Here is an 18,754-nt window from a genome sequence, read left to right on the forward strand (position 1 = left end):
ACACTCTAGTGTATCTCACCTCTGTGAGATGCACTCTATGGTGAAAAACTCTAGATGGTGTCCTAACTCCTCATCTCATCCACGACAGTTCTTTTATTATTCGAATAAGACACTAAATTCAATCCTCCGTATACGGTTTTCCCTTGACTACCTTTACACAGCTTGAAGATGCTCGCCTTCCATCGCCTGTGTCCACTTCACCAGTCCGCCACAGCTTCTAACAGCAGCAGTACTTCAGATTTTTTTTAACGTCAGGTTAAAAATATATATTTTCAGATGAATTTTATTATGACTTGGATATATATAAGGTAAATACAAACTTAAAATAATATTCTGATTTCATTATAATATAATTTAATTGCCATTATAATGAGGTATTTATAAAAAAAATCTAAAAAATATATTCGAAAGGTGTTTTATCCAAGCTATTGAGCAGCCAATCACAAGGTTTGTTGTTATCCTCGGCGACCAATCACAGCCTTTATTTGCGGCTTCCTCTGTTTACAATATGGCGACTCAGAAGCGGGGAGCGGGCGCCACTGGATGGCCAAAAAACTCCACTCCACCATCTTATGGTGCTAAATACAACGGGAATCCCTCAATGGCGCTCAACAGAACAATTAGTCTGTAAGTATGAGCAACAAATTGCGTCTCAATAGTTGTACACGTCGGAGTTATTTAATGTGAAGCATCTTCAAAATGACCGCCACTTGTACTCTCAACTGAGCTGATGTCACCACATGTATGCAATGCGATTTATAGGAAGTTACAGTCACGCTAGGGCCCAGGGCACCCTTATTAGTGTACTCAGGGACCGTCATACCCGTCAACTGCTGAGGTGGCTCAACACGGTTATCGATGAGGCAGTTTCTTTACCCTTGCCTGCTGCATTTTGCCGGGTATGGTAAACAGGAAACAAGATGCTATTTTGCCGTGAAAGCCTTTGAGTGGTGCGTGGGCTGAAATTTCTGGTAATAAAATACCTTCCTTTTGTTCAGTTATTGCTATTACCAGCGAAAAGGATTGTTGGTAAAGTTAACTTGGTAAAGGACATGACCAAGTTTAGATATACTTATTTAGTGGAAGATTAGTCGCTAATTATCCCATAAACAATTAAGGCTTGAAAAATACTGTTTACAATGCAGCTTTTTTATGCTAAATACAGTGGTAATAATGAAAGTTTGGGGAAATGCATAATTATTGAGTTAAGGTCCTCCTGACCTAGTCAGTGCTGGCCCAACCAAAGGTGAGCAGGGCTTCAAAGCACAGGGAAAATATGGAAATAAAAACAAAACGAAAAGAACCGAACCTAACTGACATACTATTTAGGCCTGTAACCTGATGCCAGCTTACATTATTGGCTTGTTTACTGGTCTTTGTGGAATAGTAACCAATAAATCAGTAGTTTTTAGGATGTTCAGATCTTCATGTTAACATAAAGAGGAAACATTGCTGTATTTAAGGTAAAATGACCTCTGGACTTTGTACTATATTTATAAAATGGGATTAATATAGGGCACTGAATTATACTGAAATTGTAGTATAATTTTTGTTTTATATTGGGATTCTATTGTACAGTATTGTAGTCTTTTGTCTTATAGCAGCTTCAGTACTGTACTGGTTGTGTAATGATTTTCTGTCTCCAAACTTTTGGAAGTCGCAGAGCTGCAGCCATTTTACCTTGTGTACTGGTTCATTGTGTAAAATCCATCTGTGGGGAAACTGGGCTTGTGAAAAAATCATACATTTTCATTGTTGTTGTGTGACTGAGTGATGGACCTAAGCTGAACCTGCAGCTTGATAAGTGGTCCGGGTAGTGTGAGTGGGGGAATGGTACGCCTGGAATCTGTGCCAGCGTTCTTCCCTCAGTAAAGTAAACCTACAAGAAATTTCTGGAGTGAGGTAAACAATAGCTACTGCAAATGGTCAAAATCAACCCTTGCAATACCAAAATACTGTACCTGTATCTTATTCAATAAATTTTATAAATTGTTTAACTTGTCTTCTTTAATTAATAATATATAATGTTTTTAGTAACAAAGCTTGTACTGTATACTGTACAATACAGTGTTTCACACTAGGGATAACACCCTCACACAGCTGGCATATTCCCCCATATTTTATTTATTACTTCATGTTCTGGACTGTATAATCTTTGCCTTTTACAATAAAGCATCTCCTATATTCAGAAAATGTCTTCATCCAGTTTGTTTGCTGTCTCAATTTGAATTTCTCTTCTGCAGGTACCCACTGACAAACTACACATTTGGAACAAAGGATCCCTTATTTGAAAGAGATCCCAGTGTTCCTGCAAGATTCCAGAGGATGCGGGAAGAGTTTGATAAGATTGGAATGCGAAAGAGTGTTGAAGCCGTCCTACTGGTCCACGAGCATGGCCTTCCCCATGTGCTGCTCCTCCAGTTGGGCACCACCTTCTTTAAACTGTAAGCAGTCACCATAGTGAAGGTTAAATTGGGAGAGGAAATTTTAAATAATACCTGTACATACTCTCACAACACTCCTTCCTTGTTATATTTCAGTCTCATGCAGGACCTTTACCAACTCATATTTATCACATACAGCACATACTTCAAGACTAATTATTTCCTTCATGTTCATACCATATTTATACGTCTTCCTTTACTTTATCAACTTTTTGTTTTACTTTTTTTGTAATTCATAATTTATTTAATAAATTTTTAATTACGGTACATTGTGTTGAATAATCTGTGATGCTACTGTATTTGTATTTCCCATTATGATGTGGATTACTGTTAGTACCATATGTGCTACCAACTTAACATACTGTACAGTGAAACCTTCATATAACGGACGTCTCTCATAATCCATTAGATGGAGGATTTCACATTAACGGATCCTCAATATAATGGAATTTTCTCTCCATATACTCCATTAAATAAAGGTTTCACTGTATACTCTCCAAACACACCATTATCTCCCTCCACGTTATTGCAATAATTGATGGCATTTGTTATGCATCCTCAACAGGCCAGGTGGAGAACTCAACACAGATGAGGATGAGGTGGAAGGACTCAAGAGGCTGCTAACAGAGACCCTAGGGAGGCAGGATGGTGTCTCACAGGAGTGGGTTATTGAAGACATCATTGGTAATTGGTGGAGACCTAATTTTGAGCCTCCACAGTATCCCTATATACCCTCACACATCACCAAGCCTAAGGAGCACAAAAAGCTTTTCCTTGTACAGCTTGGAGAAAAGGGTAAATACTGTAATATGACTTGACATTTATATAACTTTTTTTTTTAATATAATCTATGGTCATATACTAACCTTGGATTTATTTTTCCTACATTGGAATTACTTGTAGAGCACAGAAACAAAGATGTAGAGATAACTGAAATGATGATAGAGTTGACAGACTGAGTAAGGCGGAGGATGTCATTTAATTTTTACATCCCATAAAGTATCTGATTTATCTAGACATTATTTATTCATATTTTGTATAATTATTAAATAGTGACCAAGCTTGGTTTATCAATTAAAATAGCCTTATAATGTATTGGTCATAGACCCTTTGTTTGTGTGTAAGGTGTACAGGTGTAGTAGTAGTGGAAAGTCTAACTAGTGGTGTGGGCTACAACAGCAGTAGTAGTAGTGGAAAGTCTAACTAGTGGTGTGGGCTACAACAGCACATAGTAAGAGTGTCCATTTCTGGAAAATTTTCATGATCCAAGATGGTGTTAGTCCCAAATATGCTGGCCCTTAGATTTTGCGAGTTTAAAATTAGTAAAATTGTGGATTTTTTGTATTTATCTTCTACTACAATCATCAATGAAATTATACTAAAATAAGGCTTTTTATTCACAGCATTATTTGCAGTACCAAAGAACTACAAACTTGTTGCAGCACCGTTATTTGAACTCTATGATAATTCTCAAGGCTATGGACCAATTATTTCTTCATTGCCACAGGCTTTGTGCAGGTTTGTATTAACTCTCACCACTTAAGTTCCAAATAGAGTCATCATCTTAGAAAGTTCAACAGATATTTCTCAGGAAAACATTGTAACAAATATTAGGTGATTAATAGCACTTGGGAAACTTTCCTTGTTTGAAAGTTTATCTCATGCCCCTGAAACTTCCTGTTGCTAAGACTGGCCTTCATGTTAAAGTCAATCTCATGTCTAATACCTAGCTGATCATTGTAACACAAGTCTCTATTATTTATTAGTCTTATAATTTAAGAAATATTTGTATGTATGATAACTTCAAATGTGAAAGATATGTCAGACCATTTTTTTTACATATGATTGAAGCTACATACTGACTTGACAACTTCATCAGATTTACAAGAATATCTGTAATTCTCTTGATGCTGTTTTTGAATTTTAATCAATTATAATTTTTTTTTTGTTCTTTTTATCATTTGTAGTGAAGAACCATTGTAATAGTAAACTTTTGACGTTGAACATCTTTTTACTGCCATTATCTGACACCCATTTCTTAGATTAAAGGTCCATTGGGAGGGTTCAGTAGGTTGGTGGCCTGTGTTGCAATGTACTGTGTGTAATCTTGCCATACCTACAACACTTGATTCTTATGGATCTTATTACTCTCCACAAATGAAGTACAAATTAAGTTTAGTGGGGCTATGTTGAATTCAGCCTGCCCATCTTTATAAAAGACATTTGCTGGTTGAGTATTTGAAGCATAAATCACCAACTACCACACAAATCTAGTGGTACATTTTACTCTTAGGTACAGGAAGAAGAATCCAGTTGCCTGTGGGTTTAAATGTCATATAGTCACATGTGCTGAATGCAAGAAGAATATTAGCCCCTGATGTTCAGTGATAGTGGTGGGCAAGTGTTATTTGATCAGTGTACTGTATGTGAAGGATGAAAGTGGGATCTCATAGTTCAAAATAGCAATAGCTCATGTCATTGTAAATAGTTGATTTTAGGATAAACTGTAAGAATCTTTGTGCAGAATGATTTGTTACCAAAATGTCAGAAAATGTATTTTGAAACGTAATATTTCCAATTTACATAATCAAGTTGATGTTAATCAATTTTATGAACTACAGTACAGGTCATAAAAAAGTGACCTGCAAAATCCAAAACAGTTAAGTACTCTTTGGCCTAGTCTGCCATTTATTAGAGGGCTTGACATGCATGGTGGCATGATACTGTATCTTTGTTATGCAGCTTCTGCTGTAGTGTTTCTCACACTGTTGAAGATTTGATCCCTTTTATTCTGGTGGTTGTCTGGTCATTGGGTCAAAAATTTGACTATGGCACTAAAGTTATTATTCATCAAGGTTTTATTACCATTTTCCACACTTCCGTGGGTTAGCTGTAATTACCTGATGGCAACTGTTAGGTAAAGCCAGAACAGGATTTCTCCCTCCTCCCACTCACCACCTCAAACCCAAGGCACCAGCCCAGAAATATAGCAAGAGACCGGGGGATGGGCACAACCCTTGTGACCCAGTTGTCATCAGGTACTGTAACACTAAATACCAGCCTTCTCACATCTGATCTGGGAATTTGAACCTAGTACAGTATACAGTGATGAGAGGCAAGCATGCTCCTACTGTATCACAAACACTGTAACTCGTTTATTTTTTTATTGTACTTTGCAATGTTAATAAGGGTAAAAAAAAATTATCAGGATATTTAGAGATGGAAGGAATCTATATAAGAAATCAGATAAAATTGGGGTGAGTGACTGATACCATGCAGGTGTTTAGGTTCACTGCTATGTATCCCCAAAGCTAAGGTCAATATTCATGAGATATTTGTAAAGAGTCAGGATTTTTTGGCAAAAAGTTTGGGGTCGACTTATCCACAAGACTGACTAATGACGCATATGTAGTAATAATACAGTACTGTATGTGGGTTCTTGAGTTACCTCTCATGTTATATCTTTGCCCAGCATATAATAAATTTGTAATATTAACTACATAGAAGATGTTTTATCTATGGAAAAGTCTTCTTATATAATATAGATGTGTTGACCATTAAAGGTAACCATGTTTCCTCTGTTCATGTCTCCATCTCTCAGGTTTACTTGGCTTGTGTTCCTCGTCATTCCAGCTGCATGATTCTTTAATTATATTTTGGGGGGGTCCAAGATTTTGATTTTCATTACCTGTTTAACAATGTTAGTGTGCAAACGGCTTTTACCTAACCTCATCACAACGGGGATGCCACTTTTAATATTTTATTTGGCTAACACCAGATGATTGTACTCAGCACAGAGGGGACCCCATACGCAAGGGGTAAATTGTGTGCTTAAAATGTTAACAAAGAATGCAACTCACCCTAACCAAAGACTTTAGGCATACAAATTTCAATTTTAGAAGACAACAATAAAATAATTTTTATAAATCTGGGTCATTAAACCATATGTTACTAACACACCATAAAGAGGATACATTGATGTTCAGTTGCCAAGTTTCTTTTTAAGCAGAGTTTTCTTGGACAAAAATCACATTAAATTAATTCAGCTTCATGACCAGAGCACATGATTTAAACGTTTGCCATCTCTGTGTTCCCTAGGTATTTTTATTCTCTCATTTCCAAATTTATTCTGGCACAAGGAACAAACATCTGAGATCAATTATTTTTTTCCTTGATGTTGGTCTGATCTTTAAGTTGTTTTTTCATATTATTGTAATTCTTATCAAAGATTTCTGATAACATTTTAGAAGAGATATGATTGTATGATAAAGCTTGGCAGTACATAAACTTAACTGAGTCCCTACATCTTACTTAGGGTGTTTGAACTAGAATCCTGATGCAAGCTGGTTTAGAATCTTGTAGGTCACTCATTAATGCTGTGTACTGTACATCATAAATAAAGAATTGAAGTAAAATATATTTTTTATCTGAGAAAACACAAGTACAGTAAACTAGCTTCTCCACATTGATAGAATATTCTGCCACTAATCATGTCTGTCTCTCCAGCATTAGAAGTGTGATTTACTATTATGGATCTCACATGTCACTTGTTTCTTCCCCTCAATCATACATTATTTATAAAAGCAACTAGCTGAGGGTGTCTGGCATTGCATAAGTTAGCATTTGAGGGCAGCTTATATCCAACCTATCAGCTAACTACACAATCAGCACTACATCCACTATGCTACATATGCTATACTAATACGCTATATCATCTACATCCCCTCCATTATCAACATTATATCCACTACACTATTACTTCCAATTTAAGTGTTTTCTTATTGAAGGGGTTCGATCAGCACTATATATTAAATACTGTAGCTGTAGATAGTTAACAAAACACCCAGACATAGTAATATACTTTATACTGTACTGTATATACCTGGTTTTGTTAGTCTTTGTTACCAGATGTTAAACTTCAATAATTATGCCAGATATAAATTGACCAAAATTTAAAGTAACTATGTATTTCATTATATATTTTGATGATTTTTGTTTTCTTTCTTTTCAGGTTCAACTTTACATACATGTAGGTCTCCAAAATAATTAGAAATGAATGTGTGAAAATAGATGTTTTTTGTAAATTTTGACACAAGTTTTTGAAACCTCCAAGTTCTATTTTATATAATTACCTATATAATGTTTCCATAGTAACTGGACCACTTCATGGACAAAATCATTGTAATGGCTCAAGTTTAAGAGGACTGTTGATGGAATGCCAGATTTTGCAATTTCATACTTGCTAATATTTCTGTTCTATATTCCTTTAAGAAAAGGGTAATGTAAGTGATCACAACTCTTATTTTTAGGAGGCATTTCTCTGACTAAGTGGATGGATATGTTGCTTCTCATTTTGTCTTTTACTAATCGAAGCCTTCATTATTCACAGAAAATTATGTAGTCATCTTGGTAGTTGCATAGCAGTGTGTGTACTACTAATGTGAACTTGGACACTGATTCTCAGACAGTGCTAACATGGTACAAAATAATAGGTGGATCTTATCCATGATGCCCGCAGTCTTACTGAGAAAGATCATGGCTAACATGTGGCAGTCTATTCTTAGTAATTAAAACACTGTATAAACACCATTTTATTTTCCATGTGCCCATTCCAGTTTGTTTTAGAATCAGACTGCAATTGAAATATTCATGTATGTAAAGACTAGTAAATTTTTTTTTAGATTTGTTGTAAGTTTCTCTGTCCTTTTGTCCTGATAAACTGAAGATTAAGCTAACTGTGGTACTTTTTAACAAGATTAAAAAAAATAAATTCTCAGTGGAAAAAAAGGGGTTCCTAAAAATATAAAATACTTCATATTATTTACTCACTGTTTCTTACAATGTGTGCCACCAGTTAGTAGTGCTCAGTGGAAGATGATGGTGACCCAAAAATAGCTGTTCTATGCATCAGTCACAAAAAAAATCAATGTGTTCCAGCCACTGATTCTTCAAAGAGTAAAGAATGTTGTAATCGCAAAACTTCCAGGCCATAACACATCCACCCGGGTGTTAGACTCCGAGCAAACAGTTCCAAACAACGTGGCTGAGGTGTGATAAACTCTGACACAAGACCTGTTGGGCGAGACATAACATACAGTACTGAACCTCGAGCCTATATGAAAGACATACTGGTAATAACATTTTAAATTATCAAACTTTATGAAGATAGATATTGATTTTCTCTTACCATAATAAGGAGAAAATCTGTAGTTTGTTTATTCATGGGTTATAAATATGTGTAGCTGACACATCTACATCAATTACTGCTAAACAAATATATACATACTGTACACTACTCTCCTCCATGTGCACACTCGCTGGATATAAAAGGAATGATGAAGTTGGGGAGCACATGACCAAGGTGTCAATATGGAGGATCATTGTACAAATTATATACCAATACCCTGTACCTTAATTTATGGCATTTCTTACCATGTAGAGGAGGTTTGTGTGAATGTATTCCACTTGGAACACTGCAGAACACCAAACAATCTGGGATATTTTTTAGGACAATCTCTTGCTTACACTTTCTAGCCAGAAAGACTCGTTCATATGGTTGTTTGCTGTGAGATACTCCTTCCAGTGGTGTGACAGGGTCTCCAGCTTTTGTTACCTGTCAAATTAATGTAAAGTAATTCCCAAAAACCATTTACAATGTAAGATTTTATCCTGATATCCTATTTTCTAACAGCCAGAAGACGAGCAACTCTTGTTACAATAAAATTAATTGGTTGTGTAGTTCATCACATCTCACCCTCTATGAACTAAGCAGATATACACCCGAGGGATGTCAATCCTTCTACATTACAGCTGACCGTTGCCGCCCTGGAAACTCTTTAGCTTTCAGTTTCAAAGCCCCAAAATCCTTGCACATCACACTGCCTCAATGATGGGTGATATGAAATCATTTCCCAAATCCCATGAACAAGACCATGCAGGTGAGTGTAGAAGATGTGCAATTATTGTATATTGGAAAATCATGAAATATCCACCATGAGAACACAAGGCAGGAGTGCCCCAAGGAATTAATATACTTGTTCCACAACCAAGAAACCTCAGATGAAACATCACTAAATCTAAAACTAACCAACACCAGTTAAAGACTAAAACTGAGGACACATCATAATTCTACAAAATATAAATTATACGAAATTGAAGGTTAGGATTGGTCTGCCCTGGGAGTTGTTGCATGCTGATGACTGTGCTGATAGCAGATAATATTAAAGAGGCAGTGGAGAAATGGAAGGATGGAATGAAGTCAAAGGGCTTGAGAGTAAATGTGGTGAAAACAAAAGTAATGATTATTAGCCTGGGTGAGAAACCTATGAAGAAAAGAGGAAAATGTCTATGCTGTCTGTAAGAAAGGTGGTGGCAGTAACTCGATAATGTACAATGAGTGTGGATGGTGGGTACACAAGAAGTGCAGTTGATTAGATGGCAGACTGTGGGATGCTGCTGACTTTTACGTATCCTGTATGTCTAGGTAACCATGTGTCCATAGCAAGGCTGGAGCCAATGTGACATGACAATGTGTTCGCTTTCAGGAAACTATATTGACTCAATGGATAAGCCTCAGTCATAGCATCCTCAAGGTCTTCTTGGTTTTAGCTACAAAACTTGGTGGGATAACATGCCAATAGCTCACGATAGATGTGAAATCATATAAAAGGGAAAATGTCAGAACAAGGTGAATGACCATAAATATGGAGAAAGATGGTCTAGGTAAAAGAAAGAAGTAAATTGTGTCAGGTCTGGAATGTAACAAACGAGTTAATAAGTGAGATGTATGCAGGACATGAACATACAAGTGTAGAAAAGAACTATTCCAAGAAACTCCTCAAAACATACCTTGAGCCAATACCAAGTTGCAACAAGTTCCACACCCCAGGCATGGAGTCCTTGCAGGAATTCTTGTACAATTGAATTATTGTTAGTGCACCAGATAACCAGGAGGCCTCCATCACTAAGTAAATCAGCCACTGGAAGGTGTAGGATGTCCGCTACAGTCATCATGTCATACCTGTGGAAAAAGTTTTAAATATTTGAAAATGGTTTCTTCCATGCATGAAAGTCATATTATTTCATATTCCCTATGTCCTCACACACACACACACACCCATATTTTACAAGCTGGAAATTTAAGATACTGTCACCAGATATGAATTTCTGAAACTAGCTACCTATGGAACTCAATAATCCAGTATGGTTGCTACCTGACAGTTATTGTATTTTAGAATTTTCTGGCTTTTAGAGTGGGTAAATATACCCAAATTTACAAATTTTTTAAGTACTTTACCCAACATAAAACTAAAGGCAGGGGACAAAAGGAGAGGCTGAGGTAATATTGACAGGTGAGGAAGCTGCTGGAGGACCAATCAGGATTTATCTCCTCAGGTGCATCAGGTATTGGTCATGGTGACTGGCTAAGCTGATGATCTTGGCCATTCACATTTCTTGGTCATATTAAAAAGTTCCTGCAATGTCATTTACTATTTATTGTACTACTAAGTCTTTTTTTCAGATTAATGAGATTCCACTGTAATTATATTTGTACTCAATAACCCCAATACTATTTGGGGAGGATGAGATTTGGTTAGGTTAGGTTTACTTAGGGTGGTTAATCTTGAGGTGAAATAAGCTGTGGTAGAGATTCTTCAGGAGATCCCCAAATCTGCTGCTCCATGAACCCCGAGATTCAGACTCGTCAACATGAAGCATTTATGGATAGTATAATGCATCAGTGTTTACTGCTTCGGGTTCATGAGTCTGAATCTTAGGGTTCGTGGAGCAGCAGAAGTGTGACAGGACATTTGTTTGGAACTGTACATCTGTAAAATTCAGAAGTGCAAGTTGTGCATATATGACACTGGCTACACTAGTTCAGAAGAATACTTAAAGTTAAGCATTTTAAAACATTGTCTGTAGTATGAGAAAAGCATCATATTTTCCGGTAACTGTATACAAAAGATGTGCAATCTCACCCGTGATGACTTCCGTGGCTATGGGTTCGTCTCCGCACGTATTTGTTTTGCCACGGAGGATCCATAACAATCAAGTCAAATTTGGCTCCTAATGTATGTGATGCAAGGTTAGACACATCATCACACACATATCGGACATCTGGAGGTAGCACGTATTTACTGCCGTTGACAACTCTGGTATCAAAGTGCGGGCCATCGTAATATTCATCAAGCTGAGGCAGTGTAGTGTTGGACGCTTCAGTAAACCTGCAACACGAGACACCAACCTACACCAATAACAGATCATCTGGTTCAAACCTTCAATAAAATCTTGTACATCTCAAATATTCTGTAAACTGTAGTCTACCCTCACAACACAATACATTAAGTGACTCAAACACACTGTTTTTATAATCTTTAGGCAGGTCGTTCCCTTTAAATATTTCTTTAAAGAAGTGATTCATCCTGTAGATGCTATGAATCCATTAGCCATGTTTACAGTACTGATTAAAGATTAACCACCCTAATGCTAACCTAAGCTAACCTCTGCCCCAAATAGTGTTAAAATGTTTTAACTAAAATACTCCTAATTTTTAAGAGATTATTATTATTATTACTGTATTATTATGTCAGTTAAATTACCTTTTCCTTAAATCCCTTACAAGACAATTATTGCTTCTAAAATCCTCAATATTTGGGATAAACTGGAACTTGAGCTTGAATTCTGGCATTAACCGTAGAGAGGTGAACACTTCCTGGATGTGCCTCACCTCACACTCTACTTCTTCTGCTTTCTGAGTCAAGTGTTCTGAAATGTACAGTACAAATGTTGGTACACTTCGAGTATTAGGAATCAAAAAGTAATTTTATTATCTTAGGTTAATATTAGGTTTATGTGGGGAAATAACAGACAGACAAGACTTATCGTATTCATCTGCCATTTGACACATGCAAGATGACCTTGTCAAAGCAGGTGTGTGATAGCAATGTTATCATTAAAATATATAGGTAAAACTAAAGACAAAACATGAATAGGAAAAGTGCTATTTCTCCACCTGATTTAGTCTCGAGGTAAGAAATAAGTTTTCCTCTCCAAAGATTTTCCTCAAGTGGTTGGATAACCTGGGCTACTGTCCTTAAATATTACCGATTTGACAACAAAATTTGTCTGATCTTTCCCTACATATGAAGTCTAGACAGGAGATGGAGAGGTAGGGTAAGGGCACTAGATCACATATACATTAGTTCACTTCTTACCCCTTGCTTGTCAAAGAGAGAGGATGATCCATGTTCCTCCCCAGACATAGCATACAGTATGTGTTCTTCACTAACTAATGTTCCTAAAATTTGGTGCCGGGTTAACAGCATACAGATTGTTTCCGAGTGAGAGGGAGAGGTTGAAGCACCCGATTCAGTGACGAAACATTTCTTACTCTACTACTGTACCAATTGTCTTATAATATGAACATACAGTACATACCTTTCTTTCTCTTTTTTCTCTTTGGTTCTGAAATAACTTCATTTTTTCTTTCAAGTTGATTGGCTACTTTCTCAGCTTGTCCATCCTTAAGGAAAACAAAAAACAAAAACAAATTCAATATACAGAATAAAACTTGTAATATACAGAGCACACTAACTATAGTATGGTATCCCTTAATACTGTACCGTATTCTATTTCAAAGAAGTTGATCCAAGTATTTAACCCTTTGGCTGATGAAGGTTTCCCAAGGCTGAATAAAATTGTCTGGTGGCAGCAGGAATCACAGCGAAAGAATTAACCACATCTTCTCAGACTAGTTCCTACAAGTCTGCAGATATAAACTTGTAGTAACTCTTATACAGTACTGTACTCTCCTCTATTCCATACTTTCATGAACTCTTACTCTAAATTTTCTCCCTCATTAAATTTACGTTAGAATGTCCGAAAATAATTATTTAAGGTTCGACACAAAAAACTTTACCATCATGTACGGTGTTCGCAGATCAAACAAATCTTGAAAATTCCATCGTTTACATTTCACTGATTTATCCTCATGGAGGTTTAACTTGTAGGTGTTTATTAGTTGCAATATCCAGGACTCGTGGTCTAAGATGGCGCTCTTCTCAGTGGCAAGGTTTACAGACATTCTTCATAGTTAATCTGTCACTTCCTGCAGATACTCTTATACCTAAGAATGAAAAAGACAGTAAATAATATGAGGACAATAGTCTGACAAACCATTACAAAAACTGATTCCGTGTATCCATGGTTTTCACTCTATACTATTACACCAACTGCGGCCTTTAGTTTTATATACCCAAGTTTTCTGACTCTTTCCACGTCACCATCAACCATACCAAGACCATGGTAATGCACATTAACCTCACATCTGACATTGTTCCACCCCCTTCCATTACTTTAGGTCCCAACACACTCCAGGTTGTGGACTCCACTAAGCTCCTCGGCGTCACCATAGACAACAAACTAAATTGGAAACCACACGTCAGTGAAGTTGTCAAATCCCCCAGTTTTCGTCTCCACCTCCTCCGCCAACTCAAGTCCCTCGGAGTTCCTGCACCCGAGCTCCTCAGTGTTTACTCAACATTCATAATTCCCAAGCTCACCTATGCTCCCCTACCTGGCCTTCCTCCCTAAATGCCACACAACGTAAACACCTAGAAAAAGTGCAAAAGAGGGCATGCAAGATTATTCTTTCCCCTTCCTACTCCACATATCAAGAAGCGCTCAACACACTGACCCTGTCGGCTCTCACTGACCATCACAACGACCTCATCTGCAAATTTGGTGAGAAGCTTCTGCACCATCCTCGACACCGGCTCCTACTACCACCTGAGATCCCTCGCCCGAGAATTGCTGTTTGACACCACAACCACATCCAGACCATATGAGCACGAACTGATCGCTATAAGAACAGCCCAGTCTCAACCATTGTAAAAATTATCAATAACGTGCAATCAACCAGTGTATTCACTCCCAGTCAACCTTACTTTTTGCACTGTCACTATGTTGAAATGCCCTGTAGTTTGAGCTTCTCCCTGCCTAGTTATTATATATCATATTTGTATCACTTATGTTACTTGTATATTATTTGTCAATCAAGAGACCCATTCCCCAATTATGTAAATGTATATTTTCAGCCTTCCGGCTGCCATGCTCTTTCAATAAACTGTTAATTATTATTATTATTTATACTATCAAAGTTATCTTCTACAGAAAAGTTTTCATTAGTTACTGGTTAACCCAGGACCATGTTTCAGAGTTTGGTAATCCTGGAGCAGATGGCTAACACCAGAACGCATTGTTTGATTTCGTTCATTTTTCCACTGATGTTCCTTAGATGATAGTAAGCAATAAAAACGATATACAAGCACAGAACTTAATAGAACCTAACCTAACCAACCAAAGAATCCTACCTAACCATACCTAACTTCGTAGCTGGGGGGGGGGGGCAGACCCCAGCCATATTAAACAAAAATTACTTTGATGTCTTGAACTAATAGAAGCAGCTTTCTTGAAGCAGCATGGTCTAATTTTACATATTTTGTGAACGTAAGTATTCGTAATCAAACAAAAAACAAATAACACATGAAGACCCGGCAGATTTTTCGGCTGAATATTGTTAATAAATAATTAATTTATTCATTGAAAAAGCAAGTAGACATCTTTTGTCATATGATCATGTTTTCACTGTTTTACCCAGAAATTTGCCTCATCTTTCATGTGATTTAAGATTGTAGATAGAGCAGAGCTAAAAAAAATACAGTACTTACTGTTATCCAAAGAACACCTGTAGAAAAAATTAATGAAATCGAACTACTAGGTACTGGTGTTAGCCGCCTGCCCAGTATTAACCAAAGTATTACCTTTCATAAGTTTATATGGTCAATTTGCAGTTTCGACCAACCACGAATCTCAAGTTCAGCAATGTGTTTTTCCTATGGTTTAGACAATTTTCTTTTACGACAGTTTCCCTCGCAAATGACCTAAAATTACCTAACCTAGCCTCCTAACCGGGAGGCTCTGCTCCCTGGATCCCCCCGGTATATTTAAGATATTTGCCGTGGTTGACCGAAACTACAAATTGACCATTTATATAAAGCACTGTGGTCTTCCTCTGTATTTATGCTTGCCACATCAAAATTCTCCCTGTAATACCTGTAGCAATGATGGCAGACTTACTTCAGTATATTCTCCTTCCCTAAACATTAATTGTTATTTTAATTTTATCACAGAGACCAAATATTCACTGAATTTATTGAATCTGATCTGCCAGTGGATGATAAACCTTTACAGGGATAAATGATATAAAACAGTAAAGGTGCAGCATCCGGTCACTCACCTTGTAGTGTGTTGTTTACAATCAGTGGTGAAGGGGCTACAGGCCTCACCATACACTACTTACCTAATTTATTTTTAATTGGGCATAAATTTGTACGTATAATGTATGCATATCTGCACATTCACCTAAAACAACACCTAGTATATTACACACTTCTTTACAATATGATCCTAAAACAGAAAAAGCAGTTAGGGTCAGGAGATTAATTTTGGTTTGTTAGTTTCATGATGGATGTACTGTAGTGGTCCCCATCCCCTACAAGTGACGACTGAGCTCCCGCGCGCCTCCCAGCCAATCAGCGTACAGCCACATGACATAATGCTAGTGACAGGGGGGAAGGAGGTTCAGGGGAAGGATAAAGGGAGGATTGAAGTGAATTTTAGAAGGAGGTAAAGGTGCCGTGGCTAAACACAGCTTGCGTGAGGGGGTTTAAGTTGGGACAGCCAGCGATGCTGGTAGACCTACTCTCCAGTGCGGGACCCACAAGTAGCAACGTTAGGACACAGAGTGCCAGGGATTCCTGGCCTCCTCTGTGATTGGCTCTCACGCTAACCGCACCCCAAATCCTGATGTTTCTGGACCAGCAAGATCTCTCTCCAGCGCCTCACCACCCAGCTCCCTCAGAAAGCTCCTCGCCCAACAGGACCTCTGAGCAAGCTACTCCTCACCTAGTAACTCCTTAGCACTGCACTGTACAACACTATATATACAGAAAACGCATTGTGAGTTTCTATTCTACCTCATTCCTGAGTGTGAGATATCTACATGTACGTACGTTTGTGTGCCCATACAAAGAGGCAATAGACAACTAAAGGGAATTGACAACTGGCCACATACAGTCCGCTACAAATGGTGAACCCCGGAGTTGTGAACACCACACTCTCCCTCTGCTGCTGCCTTACTATCGGAGCTGTGAGCACCACACTCCCTCTGCTGCTACTGTGAGGATCGCTGTCTGCTGCCAGTCCGGGCCACCTGCCCCACCCGCTACTCCACATCTCAAGACCGTAAGGTTTGTAACGCATTAGTCTGTTCTCCCCATTGGCGATGTGAGTGACCCACATCACAGCCGGAGAGCAACTATTGTGCGATATTCCAAACGTGGTTTGAGCTCTTTTGCCTACTCTCCTATTTTTCTTTTGTTTTTTTTAGTTCTGGCCTAAGGACCTGCACCCTAAAAAGTGTATTCGTCCCGAAGTCCTCCCTGCAACTGTTCACCTCCCTCCCAGGAGATTGTGAATACGGGGGTCGGAACAAGCTCCCATCCCTCATCCTTCCGTAACAGGTTTGACGCACTTCCGCAAGAATGGACGGACGGATCTCTCTACCAACCTTCAACCACAACGTCGAGGACTGGTTAGTTCATGTGGAAGCAGCCCTCATCGGCACACAAGCTACTGACTAGCAACAGTATGGCGCCCTGCTATGTGCCTTGCCCACGGATGTCGCCACGCAGGTCTCACAGACCATTTCCAACCCTCCAGATGACAACAAATTCACTAACCTGCGGGATTCCTTGAAGACGCGTTATCAACAAACCAGCCCCAATCTCCTGCAAGACCTATCCTCTATCTCCCGCGGAAACTCAACCCCGGGACGTCTCTGGGAGGAGATGCGTAGGCTGAACTCCCGTCACACAGACAGACTCCCCGACTCTATCCTGAACCAGCTTCACGCACAAAAGCTCCCCACACAGGGACGCATCACCCTGTCCGTAGTAGATTACTCTACAACACCAGAACTCTACACAACTTCGGCAGACAGGATATTCAACGATTGCGCTGCTGCGAGCCTCGCCGGTGCAAAGAACCCAACGACCACACCAGTACTTACCCCCGAACTTGTAAGCAGGGTCATCAACCCTCAGCCGAGCAATACCTCACAAGACATCAGGGACCTGTTGCAGACTTTGAACCGCAGGATGGACACCATTGAACAGTTCTGCTTCTCCATGCCTGCTGCTGGGCCTGTTCCTGACTCACACACCGCGCCATACAATCCCATGCCTGCTGCTGGGCCTGTTCCTGACTCACGCACCATGCCCTACAATCCCATGCCTGCTGCTGGGCCCCTTCCTGGCTCACGCACCGCGCCCTACAATCTCTGACGCGTCTTTCCTGCCCCGGAAACCGCCGCCAGCCTCCAGCACAACGGACCTACCCTATGCTGGTATTACAGACGTTTCGGCTCCAACGCTCAACACTGTGAGCCCCACTGCACCTACTCGGGAAACGGCAACAACGGGGACTGGTAGACACCTCAGCCCCCGTTCCTTTAGGCGTCTCACTACTGCACATCACCGACCGCACCTCCGGCACGAAATTCCTCGTCGACACAGGTTCATCGGTCAGCATCATCCCTCCCTCACTACAAGACACGTCAAAGCAACTCTCTTATTACCTGTTCGCCGCCAACGGTACCCTCATCGCCTCCTACGGTGCACGCACCCTCGCCTTAGACCTCGGTCTTCCCAAGACTCTGCGCTGGTCATTCGTGGACAGACGTGTCTCAACCCATCCTTGGCTTCGACTTCCTCACTTTCCACAAGCTTGGCGTCGACCCAAGCCATCTATGCCTCATCCATGAGCCTACAGCACACAAGGTCCAGGGTTCTCATGCCAGACACACGACACTATCACCTGTCTCTCGCCTTCCAACGAGTTCTCCCCCCTGCTCGACGAATTCAAGGAGCTTTTCTCACCCCGAGTCTCTCTACCCCCACCACCTACGTCGAGAATTTTCCACCACATCGAAACCGAAGGACCACCAGTCTTTTCACGCCCTCGCCGTCTGCGCCCTGAGCTCCTGAACACAGCCAAAGCGGAATTCAACAAACTACTGCAAGACGGCATCATTCGTCCTTCAAAGAGTCCCTGAGCATCGCCTCTTCACATGGTTCCTAAGCAAACACCCGGCGACTGGAGGGTGTGTGGCGACTACAGAGCCCTGAACCTCGTCACCAAACCTGACATGTACCCTATTCCGAATGTCCAGGACTTCCACCACAAAC

The 18,754-nt window shown here is 39.4% G+C and overlaps 2 protein-coding genes across 4 annotated transcripts; one reads left to right on the forward strand and one right to left on the reverse strand.

Annotated features, from left to right (window-relative positions):
• The first annotated feature begins 472 nt into the window (after positions 1–472).
• Positions 473–8,129, forward strand: LOC121872861 (cleavage and polyadenylation specificity factor subunit 5-like). Its single transcript, XM_042375914.1, has 5 exons — positions 473–627; positions 2,244–2,444; positions 3,010–3,239; positions 3,848–3,962; positions 7,456–8,129. Exons 1-5 carry the CDS (start codon positions 509–511, stop codon positions 7,475–7,477), a joined length of 687 nt encoding a protein of 228 aa, XP_042231848.1. The 5' UTR covers positions 473–508; the 3' UTR covers positions 7,478–8,129.
• A 123-nt stretch (positions 8,130–8,252) lies between these two features.
• LOC121872860 (N(6)-adenine-specific methyltransferase METTL4-like) lies at positions 8,253–16,022 on the reverse strand. 3 transcript variants are annotated; one of them, XM_042375911.1, is made up of 8 exons: positions 15,898–16,022; positions 13,366–13,572; positions 12,885–12,969; positions 12,047–12,212; positions 11,426–11,671; positions 10,293–10,464; positions 8,877–9,057; positions 8,253–8,516 (listed from the first exon to the last, which is right to left on the reverse strand). In XM_042375911.1, exons 2-8 carry the CDS (start codon positions 13,528–13,530, stop codon positions 8,368–8,370), a joined length of 1,164 nt encoding a protein of 387 aa, XP_042231845.1. In that variant the 5' UTR covers positions 13,531–13,572; positions 15,898–16,022; the 3' UTR covers positions 8,253–8,367. The 3 variants fall into 3 exon arrangements, with proteins under 3 accessions (XP_042231845.1, XP_042231844.1, XP_042231847.1); XM_042375910.1 differs by lacking the exon at positions 15,898–16,022 and adding an exon at positions 15,745–15,884; XM_042375913.1 differs by lacking the exon at positions 15,898–16,022 and adding an exon at positions 15,269–15,704.
• Positions 16,023–18,754: the final 2,732 nt, after the last annotated feature.

Source organism: Homarus americanus, unplaced genomic scaffold (genome assembly GCF_018991925.1).
Source record: "Homarus americanus isolate GMGI-L3 unplaced genomic scaffold, GMGI_Hamer_2.0 scaffold11022, whole genome shotgun sequence".
NCBI lineage: Eukaryota > Metazoa > Arthropoda > Malacostraca > Decapoda > Nephropidae > Homarus > Homarus americanus.